Source organism: Paroedura picta, chromosome 5 (genome assembly GCF_049243985.1).
Source record: "Paroedura picta isolate Pp20150507F chromosome 5, Ppicta_v3.0, whole genome shotgun sequence".
NCBI lineage: Eukaryota > Metazoa > Chordata > Lepidosauria > Squamata > Gekkonidae > Paroedura > Paroedura picta.
In genome coordinates, this window is record NC_135373.1 from 55148346 (window position 1) to 55165368 (window position 17023).

The 17023-nt window shown below is 40.9% G+C and overlaps 1 protein-coding gene across 11 annotated transcripts in view; it reads left to right on the forward strand.

Moving 5' to 3' along the window:
• Positions 1-17023, forward strand: part of MAGI2 (membrane associated guanylate kinase, WW and PDZ domain containing 2) — a 652499-nt gene that overhangs the window by 138334 nt on the left and 497142 nt on the right. For all 11 annotated transcript variants that reach the window (XM_077338042.1, XM_077338044.1, XM_077338045.1 and 8 more), the window contains one exon: positions 14058-14174. In XM_077338042.1, the coding sequence (XP_077194157.1) occupies positions 14058-14174 (117 nt within the window). The remainder of the gene's footprint in view (positions 1-14057; positions 14175-17023) is intronic.

Sequence of the window (17023 nt, forward strand, 5' to 3'; positions counted from 1 at the left end):
CAAAGTGTAGCAGGGGTGACAGTTCTTAGAAGTACAGAGAATTACTTAGTCTTCTGCCTTAAGTAACAGTAAAAATATTAAGAGTGCTTGTTTGTCCATGTGTTATTATAATGCTTATTTTTTGGTTAAACTCTTATTCTTAAACAAAAATTGCACTCCTAAGAAGTAAGTCCCAAGAAGTAAGCATTATAAATAATATGACTGGAAAAATGTCTATCGCTACAACAAATATAATAGTATATTCAGCTGGATCTGTACTCAGAAACAGATATTTTGATCTCTCTGCAATATGGAGCAGGACTGTTGTGGATCCAGCACTATCAGACCTTTGGTTCTTCTAGGTCAGTACTGTCTACTTAGACTGGCGGCAGTCTCAAGCAAAGGTCTTTCTCTGCCTGGTTCTTAACTGGAGATAGGGTTGCCAGGATCAGCTGGCAAAGGATGGGGGGAACTTTTGGGGAGCTAGAAGGGAAGAACCAGGAAGTAAACGCAACATCCCTGTATCACCCAGAAGTGACGTAGCACGTCATGGACATTGGGGACAAAGTTATGGTTTGTGGCAAAATCTCTATGGTAAAATTGGCTTTGTACCATAGAGGTTTGCCCCAAAAACAGAATGTTGCCCCCCCCATGTCATCCACATCCCTACATTGCTTTCAGGTAACACAGGGACATCACATTTACTTCCTGATTGTTTCTTCCCTGTGCCTGGTAAGTACTCCCTGTTTCTTAGAACCTTAACATGGGGTGAGGAGTTCCAAACAGGGGAATCCCCTGACACCAACTCAGTATGGGCAACTGGAGATGCCAGAGATTGAACCTGGGTCCTTTTGTATGTTAAAATGAATGTTCTGCCTCTGAGCTACAGACCCTCTGGAATCCTGGACAACAAACAATGTCTGTCATATTTCATGATGTTGTGTATTTCTTGATGGACAAGAAGAGCTCTTTTGTCATTCGAAAGCTTTGACTACTCATGATTATTTTGTAACATCTGTTAACTGTTGCTTGGATTCAGATCAGAGTGTTTAAAAATTCAGTACACATTTGTGTAGACTGGATATCCCACTCCTGTCTTAAACACTTCCAATCAACGAAAAAGCAAAAAAGAACAGGTTCTTGTTAAAATGGTGTTGGGAATTGGTCAGCACAGAATTCCCCACGATCCAGCTTGCTTTGCTGGCACAAGCTAACAAATCGTCTTTGGCAAGGGCTGTTATCTTAGGTAATACTGTTAACACACGATTACCATTTTCTCAAGCTATTTATTTGCAGAACGTAAATTGTGGCTGATCCATTATGTTTCCATGAGATAGGATTTACTCCCACTTTAACTTTGTAATAGATTTTAAAAATGTTCTAGCACGTGTAGAGTAAATTCACTTGCTTGCCTAGTACAGATTTAGTGTCATTCCAAAGAGGTGCTGCATCATCCCTGATCATCCTTATTCTGTGTTACATTATTTAGACAAGTCCCTATTTATATGATTTTTGCAAAGCAAGCCCAATTCAGGAGTATGAATTAGCTTCCTTTGGTGTTAAATGCTCCAATGACAGTACTGATGTTGTTTGGAAAAATGAAAAACAGTTCTGAAAGTTTTTTTTAAAAAACCTTTTGGATGTTTAATATTAATAACTTGCACTTAATATTGGGCTTTTCATACAGGGTGACGTCAGAAAAAAAAAACAGTCTTTTCAGTTCAGTTTTGATTGTTCATCACCGCTCATCTTGGTGTATGATCAGATCCAGTCATCTCTGAATGTTTAGAGACTTCCATAGCCCTAAGTGCCTTTACCAAGCTGGGCTGGTAAGAGATCTGTGCTTTTTCCTGGAAAAAAATTACCTCCCTGCATCCCTGCTGCTGATCCATGTGCTGATAATGTCAAGGTGAAATTTCTGTAATACATTGTGCAAGGAATTGCCTTTTTTTCCTTCATGGAAATTGCAAGAGTGAAAAATACTTCACCATGGATAACAGGGATAGGCCTCAGAGAGTATATTTATTTTGTTGCTTCAAGATTTACAGTTATCTTCCAGTATACTCTCAGGCAGTGTTGTGTGTTTGTTTTTTATTAAACAAGAAAAAAGGTGCCGCTATCCTTATGTAAGGTAGTGCTGATTTCTACCAGGACTTGAGGAAGGCCCCACAAGGTGCTGGTTCTCAGTATTAGGGAGTGCTGCTGCTAAAAATTAAGATCTCAATGGTTTTGAGCCCAGGCTATCATAGGACGATTCTTTTCAGAGAGAAGAATTTTGGTGTCCCTCCATTATCCTTGGTGCCATGTCAGCACATAATGTTGCATCTGACACCTAACCAGAAGTGATGTCATTGCATGGGGGGCATGCTTGGAGTTTCAGGTGAATCTTTGAGTGTCACCCCAACATTTTAAGATCACTTCAAGTTTTGTGCCAGAAGTGATGTTGTACATCAGCATGACGTGAAGCTTGCCCCTTCCCCATCTCCCAATTGTCTGGGTTTTCAGCTGTAGCCAGTGAAAATGATATGGTTGATTAACAAGAATGGGCTATTGTGACTCTGGAACTCTCTTCCACAAGAGGTCTACAGCTGCCTTTGGTAATATGTTGATGTATTCTCTCACTTTTGTTTGAGTGTATTTTTGTATAAATTACTCTGGCTTTTACCATCATATTGTGACCTATTGATCTCTGCTGTTTGTATGTCTGCGTTTCAGCAGACTTTCTCAGCAGCTTCCCCTACTAATGTCTCTTTCCCCAATGGTATCGACTACAGAATATTATTTTAAAGGTTATTTCTTCATTGATTATTGGCTGTTATTCCTAAATCACCCAGATTGTTTCACAGTGAAAGATAGCAAACATTTGCTTGGATAAATAAATACAATTTAAAATACTAATACAAATTTCCTTTCGGCTTTATGAGCATTTGATACTTTCCTTGTTTATTTAGGGAATTTCTGCTCTGCTTTTCTCCTGAAGGAGCAGAGAAGAGAAATGTCTGACAGACAATACAGTAAGGTCAGTACCATCAGTAAGCTGCCTCGAGTCCTATTCCAGGGAGAGAGATATGAATTTGATCAATAAACAGCAGTAATTAAACAATAGCAAAATATCCATGCCTTAAAATCAATAAAGCAAGAGTCTAATTTATCATGCATTTGAATTTTTGCATATATTTTATGTATTTTTAATTTACGTAATTAGTGGGATCACCAGTCCAGACACCAGAGATGCACAAGGAGATGTATAGCATCCTTTAGCAGCAGAGTAATCATACATGCTGGTACCCTTCCAGATTTGACTTTGCAAGGTTATTGAACACTGAAACATCCATGTGAAGGAACAGGAAGAATTAGGCCTTTGTGTTTTAAGATATTTTATTCTTTGCATGCGGCAAAAGATGGGTTCGATAGCAAGTAAAGCAAAACCAATTTGGCATCAGCTCTGACAAGTTCTGGCTCCAGTCCAGAGTGAGCTGCATGTCTGGAGATTTTTTGAGCAGCTGTTGTGGATGCAGTAATTATATACCTAGTGGAACAATGTTTTCTTCACTGTGTGCCAGAAAGAAGACAATCTAAATAGGTATGTCAAACTTGAAATGGCTGTTTCAAAGCTCATTGACCAATTATGCATGGTGGCAGCCGCACCAGGCCAACACCAATTTCCATGTACACACATGGGAAGAAATCCCCCAGCGCACATTGTCCACCCCAGGGCTATATGTGCAGAAGCAGAAATCTGGGGCGGTGAGATCTGCTGTGCCATGCAACGGTAGCAGCAGAGGGGGCAGGGGGCACAGTGGTCTCACTGCACAATGGTGGAAGAGCGGTATTCTGCTATTCCACCATTGCAGGGTGTATGCGTGTGAGAAAGAAAATGTCCTGTTCATCTCCGCAGCACTGTGAAGCCAAATGGGGCATTGTGTATCCCTGCAGAGACACCATAGGTGGCGGGGGGGGGGGGGAGGAGCCGGGCCTCAAAGACGCAGCTTTTTTCTTATGCTCCAGCCTGGCCTGGCTGGGTCTCTGATGACAACTGCAGCAAGGAAGAATCCATGTTCCTTTGCAACAGGCCACCAGAGGCCCTGACTTGGGTGAGTGCCGGGAGGGGGCATGGACAGCACCAGCATCATACCTAAGCGGGGATTAGCCCCACCAGCATGCAGATACCAGCCTGCCTTTCCCGGCCAGTGCATAATCAGCCTTTGTATACATTCCATTGCCAGACAATCTAGTTAACTAATGGTTTAAAACCACCTGGCTTTAATTCCAGCAAGATAAGTGTGTTTCATTAATGTGTACATGAGAACAATTTAGGGCTTCATTTCTAGCAGCACCTCCTCTAAAAGTAAGTTTGCAGGGTGGGTACAGGGTAGCTGATCATTCATAATTGCTCTGGCGAGAACTTTATTTTGTGTTGCTGATGTGTGCTTTTGTCAAGTAGTGAGAAGGATTTTATTGGATGACTTTAAAAAAAAGAGCTGTTTTATGTCATCCAAGGGTCAGACATGACTTGGTGCTTGCACTGGGGATACCTTTACCTTTACTTACTTTATACTACCCGAAGGGGTCTCTAAGCAACTTATAATCGTGTTCCCTAAACAGACACCCTGTGAGGTAAGTGAAACAGGGAGCTCTGAGAGAACTGTGACTGGCCTAAGGTCACCCAACGTGGGAAAACATGGGAGGGTTCTCCCATCAGGAAGCTTGCAAACATGTGGCTTGCAATTGAGCATTTGCAAGCAGGAGGCAGTGCAAGGTTTGCGTCTCCGCGCGGAATTAGTCTAGGGCAGAATCTGCACTTTGTTTATTCCATTGTGGATCCCGCTGAATCCTGATCGATTTGAAATTGGGTCTTCCTCTATCCGCCCCCTCCTAATTGAAACAGAAATGTGTTCTGCACGTGGTTAGAGAAGCTCAGAAGGAGGGGAGGAAACCAAGCATAGCAGGAGCCTCTTTCTTTCTTTTCTTGAAGGGGGGCGTGGAAAAGGATTGGAGACAGCAGAGGAGGAAGAAAAAAAAACAAGAGAGAAGTTAGAGCTTCTGGAACTTCTGCTGAGAGAAGTTAGGGCTTCCCCTTTAAGGTAAGCTTCCAGCCTGGGAACGATGAAGCCTTTGAACTGAAGCCTTGGCCAATCTGCTCAGCAGCAAGTTTTCTGCTCAGCAGCAAGTTTGGACAAGCAGAGAGCTTCATGGTTTCTCATGCCAATTTTTTAAATATTGAAGGTTATATCCACTCTAGGGAAAATTTTAGGATATTCTAGGGAAAACTCTAGGATATTGCAGGGGAAAGGTAGGGTCACTCCAGATCAATCATGCTTGTTGCAGAGGGAAAATTTAAATCGGACAAAATCAAAATGGAAATCGCATTCAGTGGAGACGGCAGGGACTGAATCGACCTGGGATTGGAATAAAAGCTCCATGCAGATTCAGCCTAGGTAAATGCTTGGAGCTTAACGTAATCAGAACACAGTCTTTTAAAAAACATTAAGCAGCTGGTTCAAAACCACTGGAGTCTGCAAGGTATGATTTCTAAGTTGCTATATGTTCATTTCTTATTAGGTGTAGGTAAAACTCTCCCCTCAGCAACATACGCACACAGGGAACTTTTGGGATCAATCAGTGTTTAGATAATTACATTTTGTAGAAATCTCAGGGTTTATTTATTTATTTATTTATTACATCCAGAGGATTTTAAAGTCTTTTTAGAAGTTTTTAAAATGTGTGTTCATTTTTATCTGTTGACACTGCACTGTGTATAATTCTATCTTTTCGTTTTGCAACTTGCCAAGTTGTTACGAGAGTGCTATGGTAGTGGAACTTACCATAAAGTCACAGCTGATGTATGGTGAGGTACTATGCTGTTTAGCTTCCAAGGTTGGGGCATGAGGCTATACAGTGAATCGATAAAAACATTGTGCATGAACATGTTGCAATATTAGAATTGTATACATGTATTGACTCTGGTATAAATATAACCTGTGTATATGATGACTGGATTGTCCCTAGAGGTTCTGCTTTCTTGTTGCTTAGTTACTTTTTCAAAAGTCTTTTACCTTACCAATTAGATTCAAGTCCAGTAGCACCTTAGAGACTGACAAGGTTTCAGGGTATAAGCTTTCCCGAGTCAAAGTTCCCTTCATCAGACATGCATAGAAATTAAGATCTCAGAGTCCTTTTATTCTAGTCAGAACATGAGAAGTACGTTGTACAAGAATGCTTGTAAAAGATGAAAGGTATTGTGCACATTGTAATCAGCCTGATGAGGGCAGAGGAGAATTGTTTGGAGGCTGATAATTAGCATCTGTTGTGAGAGAAGAATCATATGTCCTGATTCATCTCTGGTGGGGGCCATTTTTCTGAGCTTGTGAATTGACTCCAGTTTAGCAATTTTGTGTTCCAATTGTTGGGAGAGTTTAAATATGGAAAGGGGGAAGAGCACCAGCTACTTAAGGAATAAATTGTTTTATTCAGAAGAGAAACAACTGTGTAAAGACAGAGGAGAGAGAGGGTCCTTTCTGTCTAATTGTCTAACAGAATCTGGAGGCAAACAGGGAGGAAGTGGGTTCAAAGGAGCAGGAAGTTTTCAGCTGAGCCAATCAGGACACAAGAAGAGAGTATTTGAAAAATACCAGGAACTACATATCTCCTCCAATGTCTCCTGTAGGATATATTTCATACATACTGTTGAATCATGCGCACCACAGATTTTGCATATTCCAACACTGATTTCCCTTTGTTGAGGACTGCTGCTCTTAGCTGAGCAACTTGGAAGATTAAAATATTCTCCCACTGCTTTTTGGTTTGTTTAGTATTGTGATTTTTAATGACAGATTTTTGTCCATTTATTCTTATGTGTACAGACTTAGATGTTTGTCTTATTTAGAGAATGGTAGGGCATGATGCATTGGACTTGTTTAAGCTGAGGACTGCATGTGACCACCGGTTATATTCATTTGTTGTTTTGTTTTGGCCTATCCTGTATCAGATTATCTCTCAGTATCATTCTGGTTTTGTTGATCTGCTTCCTTACTATATCAGGAGAATATTGTAATTCCAAGAACGTCCAGTGTAGATCCTGCTGGCTGGAATCTCTATCTGAGAGATTGGAGCAGATGCAGCTGTAGTGTAGAGCATGGCTGTAATCAACAGATTGTTTGGTGATCATCAGGTACCCCATATAAGGTGGTGCTTACGTTTCCATTATATATTTGTACAGTGGTGTCTATTTCTTGCACGGACTTGTTCACATTCAGGTTGATGGCAGGGTGGAGATTGCTGAAAGCCTGGTGAAATTTCTCCAGTGCTTCTTCCCCATTTGTCCAGATCATGAAAATGTCATAAATAAATCTCAAGTACAAGAGAGGTATTAACAATGTGGGCTGAGGAAGAATAATAAAGGAATAAAAGGACCCCGAGATCTCAATTTCAACTTGTGTCTGACAAAGGGAGCTTTGACTCTTAAACGTCTATACTCTTAAGTTCTTGGGGGCTCTAGTGCTACTACACACAAATCTAATGGTTTTATTGCAAACCAACATGGCTACCGACAGTACCTTACCATTGTTATTCACAAGCTTTGTGTATGAGCATTGCCGTTTTTTCAACTGTGTCTAATTTCTAGAGCTGCTCTCACAATAAAATCAATATATAGTATTGGTTGTGGCATAAAAATCTCTAAAACTTCATTAATACACTGAAACATGACTCAACACTGTAAAATGTTAGCACTTGTTTAATGGTAGTTTGACTATAAACGTCTTTCAGTCTAGGCTTGCAGGACTGATTGCACTTGAAAATGGTTTCATAGGGCTTTGTTATATAAAGTCAAAAGACACCATCTGTCTTATTGTTAGGCTATTTTAACATAATTATTCTGGGGGGAAATTACATAACCAGACTGCCATCTCAGTCCCACAGAAATCAATGGCAAAATTGTCATTAGCTTCAGTGAAGTCTGAATTACATCTATTACCTTTCTTCCAAACATCTTTTAAAAGAAAAAAAATGGGGAGTTGGGGTGGAAACAAGCTTTCTGGGTTTTTTTTCTCAATTTACTTTTGAAGTCAAGTTGTTAAGTTAATGAAATTGGGGAACTGTTGTGTTGAGAAGGGAGTCATTGTGATTATTTTTTCATTTCACAATAATTAAGGCAATTCCTAAATTAGTTAGCTTGTAATTTTGTTTTGGAAAAGGTCATTTGCCCATTCCAAGAAATGTTCATTTTTTCCAGTCCCATGTGGAATAATTTTGGCCATGCCCATGTGGTCATGATGTAATATTGGAGCAGAGTCAAATGGTGCCATAGTGAAGAGATTCCCCTTGTGGTTGTGAGTAAGCATTATTGTGTTCCAAATAATCTTTTCCCCTCTCTACTAATTTGCCAGTATAATCCATGAGCAAACTGGGTAACCTTAAAATACTTATCTGTTATATATACACCATGAACTTTCAAGCAACCACCAGAGAAAATAGATCAGTCAAGCAGTAGCAACAATATTTATAAGAGATACAACAACTAGGGGATATTGAATCCATTGCTTATTGGGTGATTAAGGTTAAGACTGCACAAACTCCAAGTTGCCCCCTCCCCCCAGGCAAATGCTGCTTACCAGCCATTTATGGTTGTCTAGGAACACCATCAGGTGTCTGGTAGACCACGGTCAGTTGTTAGAGTTTGATTACCAGGTCTTCTGCTAAAGCGCCCAATCCTAGTGTGGAGCTGAGTAAACCATTGTGAAAGGCTGACTGCAAGAAGGCCCATCCCGAGAGAGACTGGGCCAGAGAGCTGAATAAAACCTTTTATTAGACTGCAACAAAGCTGAGGTGTCCTATGTTCATGATACTACATTTGGCGATGAGGATAAACTGAAGGCCTCCTGGCAAACAGGCAACCGCAGAAGAGTGTGCTTGTGTTTAGTGAGTATTCCTGAAGCTGGGAGAAAAGCTACAACTTTTATGGCAGTTCCTAGAGGGAAGCGACATCACTTCTGGTTTTCCTCAGAAGTGATGCTATGTCAAATTGGATGCTGGTATTCCCCATGGCTCCCCCCCCCCCAGAGTTTCTGCTGGTTACCAGGTAACCCTAGATTTAAGGGACATGTTCTGCAGGTCAAAGTAAGGGTTTTTTTCATACGTATTCATCTCTGCATTTGCTGTTTATGTGGTACGGAGGTTTTGGCTCATTGCCATTTTAGAGAATCATCTTTACACAAGTATATACGCTGAGTTATGACCACAGGAATCTACATTAAAGAAATGTAAGTGTCATCAGGCATATAGTTTGAATCACTAAACGCATGATTTGTGTTGTAAAGAATATTTTTAGCAACCCATTGCAAATGAAATAGTTTCATTTCTAATCTTGGGATCTCCAAAGCAAATTTGTCCTGACTGAGGTATCAAATTAAAGTAAAAATAACTGGTATTCTGTTTGATGAATAGATATTATGTAAGATGTGTAAATGGAAATGCATGAGTAATCTTAAATATATTTTATATGGAAATGTTGGTCTATGCTAAGAAATACGTCAGTTTGGCATGAGAATAGCAATAGAAAGAGGAATGTTTGTTTTACAACCATCACTGAACTAAGAAATAAAACTCAGCAATAATACTTCATCTGTAACATCTGTGGGTTGCAAAAGTCTGCTTTTATAACACCCCGGGATAGAGAAAATTATAAGCTTCCTTATGTTTATCTTTGTCATTTTCTCTGAAATGAAAATTATCCTCTCTAGATGTGGGTCTTTTAGTGAGCTGCAGACTGTTTAATGTCCTTCGTGCTTGGCTTTTATTGTATATATATCAGCAATGTCATTTTTGGAAACGGGGCAAAGCTGGCAGATATTTTTTAAACATAATACAGAGTAATATACATTGAGTTTTGACTTTCACCAAGTGTACCTAGTCTGTGGACTTGTCCTCAACCGTAGTTATGAGTATGCTATCTTTACTGGTTGCCCTACTTAAACAGGCATATGCTATGAACAAAAATATTATGTTCCTTGTTAGATTCCATCAAGCCATCTTTGACTCATTGTGACTTTATGAACAAAAGCTCATCATCCAACTCTCTCTGCAGTCATCTCTTTAAGTTTTTGTAAGGTCAATCCACTTACATCTATCCTTCCATCTTGTTCTTTGTCTCCCTCTTATTGTGCTTCCTTCAGTCTTACCAAGCATAATCATTTTTTTCCAATCCATCATTTGCATGCCAAGTATGAGTTTTTGTTTACAGATCATTGCCTCAAGAGAGCAGTTGAATTTAATTTGGTCCAGAACAGATCAATTTGTTCTTCTTGCAATACAAGGTATTTTCAGTAATCATCTCCAGGTTCATAATTCAAAGGCATCTATCGTCATTCTCTCACACTTTCATGGGATAGTGTGAGAGAAATTATGAATACTATGGATATTATAGGAACCACTTAATTCACACTTTCCATAACCCAGCTAAGGGGGCCAACACTTCTACACAAATCTTCACAATATTTTTGTCCTGTAGACAGAGAGGGGAGAAGTTAGGCTTGTTAAGTCTCTCTGGCCACTGGCAGGGGATGAGGGGCTAGGGTTGCCAAATCCAGGTTGGGAAACTCTTGGAGGTGGAACCAAGAAGGAGAAGGAGGAGGAGGCGGTGGCGGTGGCAGCGGCTTTTATATGCCACTTTTCTCTACAGAAGGCATCTCAAAAGGGCTTACAGTCGCTTCCCCTTTCCTCTTCCCACAAAAGACAGCCGGTGAGGTGGGTGAGACTGAGAGAGCCCTGTTATTACTGCTTAGTCAGAACAGCTTTATCAGAGCTGTGGCGAGCCCAAGGTCTCCCAGATGACTGCATGTGTGGAACAGGAGCGGAGATTCTAACCTGGCTCACCAGGTTAGAAGTAGGTGCTCCTACCACTACACCAAGCTGGGAGGACAGGGATCTCAGTGGGGTATGTTGACATTGAGTCCACTTTCCAGAGCATCCATTTTCTCCAGGAGAATTGATCTCTGTAGTCTGAAGATGAGCTGTTACACCAGGGGATCCCCAGCTGTCTCCTGGAGGCTGGCATCCCTAGTGCAGTCAGATGGCAAGGCTGAACCTGGATTTGGAGAAAGCCAGGATGGGTGAAGCTAAGATGAAGCCCTGAACAACTAGGGAAGAAGTGGGATTGGGAGGCAGTTAGCTGGGGAGGTGAGCAGAAAAGGCTTTCCCCTTTATAGCCTCCCAGTTAGAGTAGGTAGAAGGAGATTGGATAGAGTCTAGGTGTATGGGAGGGCAGGAAATCTCATAAAAGGGGAATCACCACGTCCAACCATGGAAGAAGAAAGGGATTTAGTTCCTGGGAGAGAGGGGCCGGCTGGCCAGAGGAAAGAAGGTCCAGAGAAAGCCAGATAAGGCAGATTATCAAGGTGCCAGAGCCCCCTCATCTTCCCCATTCTGAGGCTGGAGTGGGGCTCTCCTCCTCAATTTTTTTTTACTCTTGGAAACTACAAATTGGGCTTGCTCACATGGCTACTGCATGCTTCTTAGGCAAAATTGGACACTCCCATCCTGCATGATTGTTACCAAATAAACAAGGCTACTGATCTGGACCATTTTGGCCTCACATTTTTTCACCATAAAATGTATAGCTACATGGTGGTAATGGAAAGTACTATAAAGTCACAGCTGACTTATGGCAAAAAGGTAGATTTTGCAAGGCAAAACAGGTGTTTTGCCATTGCCTGCCTTTGCTTAGAGAATTTCCTTAGTGCTCTGCCATCCAAATATTAACCAGGACTGATCCTAGTTAACTCCTGAGTGATGTGATCAGGCTAATTTGGGCCATATTCTGCTTTGGGAAAAATAATGCTTAGCTCTGTGCTTACATATAAGGGAATAGTTCTGCTTCTTTATTTTTTTTTACCTTCACACTTCTGTTCTTCTCATGTCTTCTTTAATTTATTTTCTGTGTTCTTCAAATTTCCTATTGAGTATATCTTTACTTTACCCAGACTTTAAACTGAGGGGATCCATCTTTTAAACCGTCCATTTTTATGGGCCACCTCCAGCCTGGAGATCTTTTAAAAGACTGCTGCCTGGTGCTTTATTGGGGGGGGGGGGGGTTTGTATCTGTTTACACACCCTGAGTTGATTTTATGGCTCCTTGTTATTACTTTTATATTTTAAAATGATTTTATTGTATTATTTTACTTTATGGACTATTTTAAGCAGCTCTCTGGAGAAATACTATATAAATAAATAATTGGGGTCTGGGCTAGTGTCAGCATACTCCCTGGTGGGGGCATTGCTTATGGCAAGGCCCAGTGCTGCTGATCCCCTCCTCGTGCATAGGGAGAATCTGCATTCCTTTAGCTGTTGTGGGGGCCCACAGTAGGCCCATGTGGACAGGGTGGCCTGTCATAGATTTTGTGAAATGGAAGAAGGGAGGGAGGGGGGGGGGAGGGAGGACAGCAATGAGGAAAAGGGTGGGTGTGGTGAAAATCCCAAGTTCATGCATTTCCATACTGAACAGCCTCGAATTAGAGCCCGTTAGACTCCATTTGAAAATATGAAATTGGGCTTTCTGGGGATTCCTGTATTGCGGGGCAAGCAAGGAGACAGGTTGGGTCTGCACCTGAAGAAGCGGATTTCAGTGTGATAATGGACAAAAAAGTCAACCCTTAAAAAATGAGAAATCGGACGATATTGCTAGTGTAGAAACAGGGTGTTTGTTGTAGGGAGAGGAAGGGAAAAGTGTTTGCAGACGGCTTCAGTCAGAAAAGCAGGGTATACAAAACTGTACTCTTTCTTCTGTTAGTTTAATATAGTTGTTTGCATTATAATTATGTAATTAATATTACATATGCCATAGTTAATCCCGAGTCTAGGGTTGGGTGCTTCGGCCTCTGGCTGCTTCAGGCACGAACAGCCACCAAAGCGTCCAACCCTAATCCCGACATTGTTGCACCGTTCTTATTGTTTGCTCTAAACTGATGGTATTAGCAAGAAAATGCAATATTTTCTATTAGCTTTGCCAGAAGGATGCAGGAATATATAACCTGTTTTGAGATCAAAATATTTCACTAGAAAATTGAAGAATAACACAGATTTGCTGTGTAATAAATATTCATCGTGATCATGCTAAATTGATACTTAATTCAATATTGTCAGATATTGTTATCTACTGTAATAATTTTTCCATTTGTTTCCCCAGGTAAAAATAAAATTAAGCATTTTTCTTTGAAGAAAAAACCCTGATATGGATGATTTTTATACTGTTCAATTATATTAGAGTTTGAAGAGCAAGGTTTGAATCTAGTAGCACCTAAGACTAACAAGATTTCCAAGCTACCAGCTTTCAAAAGTCAAAACTCAGGAGTACAACTAAACTCAAATCTTGCTCTTCTAATCCAGACCAATACAGGTACCTACCGGAATCTACCTGGAAATATATTAGGTTTATACTCAGTAAAATGTTCTGTCAAGTGTAATTTCTTTTGGCCTGGTTTGCAGACTGTAGATTTCACCATTTGTTTAGCTATTACATATTTCATTTTCTCTTCATTATAATAACTCCAGTGGTAATTGTCCTGATTTATCTAGGCAATTGCCCTGATTTGTCAGGGGTCCTTAGCCTTTTTAAACCTGGGAACACTATAGGAATTCTGATACACAGTGCTGGGCAGGACCACAAAACGGCTGCCATAGGAGGTGGCGCCAGCCATAAAATATCAGGTAAAGTTACATGAGAAGCTGCATTCTCAAATGGGTTCTGTGCACCTGGCTCCTATTCCAATCAAGGTCCCAGAGTTGTCCTGCATAGCCCTTGAGAAAACTGGGATGAATGTGAGCTCCTTTGCTTTCCCATCACCACCAAACAGCATATTGTCTTTAGCAGGAGAAGACAATTGCTGATTTTTTACATACTCCTTAAAATTTGGGGGGGGGGGTTGGGGTTTGGTTGGAAAAGTCTCTTTCCTGGCAGTACAAAGTGATGTGGGGTTTCAGAATCTGGAAGTAACAAATTGATGCAACTATAAATAGAGCCAGCAGAGGAAATGCACTAGTTCCTATTTTCCTACTGATCGGTATGTCCTTTGTGGCTTTACCAGGAGGTGTTGTTGATAAGGATCTTCGTCACTACCTCAATTTACGTTTCCAGAAGGGCTCAGTGGACCACGAGCTGCAGCAGATCATCCGAGACAACCTCTACCTCCGAACTGTGCCATGTGAGTGTGAGAAATGTCACCCATGCATGATATGTTTTATGGTTTACTGATACTTAGGAAAGTGGCAGTGCTTTGGTGCTAACAGAATCCTTTGAAAACTGATCTCCATTCAGATTGATATATTGGATTATTTTGTCTTGATTGGAGACCACCCTATAAGACTAATTGGTGTTAGACCATGTTTCAGGCTGTTGCTTCAAAGAAGAGCATTTCTATGTTCACTGTGCTTTATTCAGTTCTGAGACCCAGAATGTTTTTCAGATATTTGATAAGTTTTGATAGAAAGTTGTTAACTCTGTTGCTACTTGAAACTTCCTTGAAACTTTTGCATATAAGCCATTGTTTGGCTTACCGTATTACAGTACTGAGCACTGGGAAAGAAAAAGAGAGGTAATATAAAAAATGACAGCCAGAAAGAATGCACTGTTTTTGTCTTCCCTTAGCAGATACAAATGAGGCTTGGTACTCTTAAAGCAGTATTAGAAATGAGTTATCTGTCAGAGATGTTGGTTTAACATTAAAGGAAGATGGATTAAAATACGTGACTGCTGCTGCTCATGTTGGAACACATGAATCCATTTTGAAAGGTGCAATATTGTTAGTTTTTCTCCAGGAATTTATCATTTATGTCCTGTAAAAAGAACATGAAGGCTTAAAGTGTGCTTGTCTAAAATGAAAGCATACAGAAGACTTAGGGGGTTGCAAGGTCCATTCTGGCAGCCAGTGGGGGACAAGAGCTCTTACTGGCATCAAGGGGAGAACTAAGCCAATATCTTGGCAGTGTCCCTTCTGTTGCACACTGGAAGTGATAACTTCATGTCACTGGTAACACAGGGATTCCCTGGGCAAAAACTCTGTTAGAAGCCATTTTCACCATAGAGTTTTTGCCCAAATACCAGAGACAGAAGTGACATGAACACATTGGCAGCAGTACTGCAGTGATGCCAGCCTAGGCCTCCCCTCACTGCCAGTCATTCCCATTGTTGGTCAGCTGATGGTTGTATGGAGTATGGGACACATAACAAGACTGACGTATAACCTGTGCTGTTTTTTCTGTTTATTATCAGGACACATCTGAAGGATCAGGGATATTATTGGTTGGATGTTTGTGGTTAGTTGAATTTGGGGGGGGGGGGAGAGAGAGAGAAAGAAGAGGGGGAAAGGGGGTGGGAGCTTAACAGGGAAGTGATGAATGGAGCCTGTCCCCCAAATCTGCTGTTGCCTCCATAGGAACCACTCCCTGTATTTTAATTTTTCTGGGAGTACTCCAGTCCACATCTGGAGGTTATGGTTATGCCCTGCTTGGAGCAGATGTTGTAGCCGTATTGCCAAATCTAAACAGAACCATATCTGGGTTGTAGCTGGAGAAGAACCCCCCCTGGAAACTCTGTGATCGCCACCTGAAGTTCCACTGGCAAGTGGGATAGAACTAGGTATTGATCTAAAGTGGGGCAAAGCCTGCTTGCTCTTCAGCTGTGATGTTTTCTCTTGATGTTCAGCTGTGATGTCCAGTTCCATAGTTGCCGACATAGATGCTTGTCATACAGTTTGCTCACTATTCTGTGCAAACTGATGGGTGGTTATTGGATGGACTAGGTTTGTCTCCTTTTTTGGGTGTTGGTACAATGATACCCGAGCCCAGGCAGTGGGAATCTGTGCTGTCTCACCAATCGTAAAACGAGTGGCCAGGACAGGTACCCACCACTCAGGGTTTGTCTTAATCAATTCTGTTGGTGTCATGTCATGCTCTGGGGCTGTCCCTGTCTTAAGTAGACCTAGCTTCTTTACTTCAGTTGTTGTGACTGTGGGATAGGTAGAGAGGTTTCAGGTATTGGCATCATACTGGACCTCAGTGTTCAGCCCTGTAGTGTAAAGGTTGTGAAGATATGTCTCCCAAGTGTTGGCAGGGACTGTGCAGAATACCTTGGGAGCTTCTGCCTGAAATCTTTCTAAGACAATATGCCAGAAGAGGCGGGAATCTTTGTCTCTGGTCACATGAATAAACTGATGCCAAAGTACCTTTTGGGCATCTCTGTTTTTTAATTTAATGAGAATTTTGTTTTGTCTCTTTTGGGCTTGTGATTCTGGGAGAAAAGTTCTGGTATTGCTCCACCTGTAATAGCTGAACAGAGATATTAGTTGGTTCTTGGCTGTAATGCATTCATAATTGAACCAAGGTTTTGAGATGTCTCTTGCTTTGGCCATTTTCACTGCCACCTCATACCATCCACATATTAATTTTGTGTAGAGATTATTCAAAACGGAATATGTTGAGACCTTTTCTGCAGTATATTCCAGGCCATTTATAGATTCAATTGTTGATTGTTTTGGTTAATGCTGTCTTGTGAAAGTGGCTACATTTAGACGTTACAGACCAACCTCAGCTGAGATGTTCATTCTCGTCACAAACCCATACTAGTTCTCTCCTTCCTACTCTGCTCACAAACAGCAGAGTACACATTGAGGACAGCCCAGTTTGACAAAGGTGACCATTTTGTTTTAATATACAAATGGCAAAATGACAAGCTGCCATTTCTTTCTTTCAACAAATGGGGATTCTAGACTAGGTTTAGACTAATAACAACACACTGCACCTTGTACATGAGAAATCCTTTACTGGAATCTAAAACTATCACAATAAAATTATGAGGATAAATAAATTTCAAGGTCATAGTTGAATGAAATTACAGAATGAATCCAAAGAACCCAAATGAAAATAATAAATATGCTACAAATTGTCCTTATCACTTATCCTGGCACAACTTCATGGCACCGTTCAAAAATTTAGCCATGCTTTCTGTTACTTTTGTTGTCGTTCAAAATGAAGGGAACCATAAAAAGATCAGGAA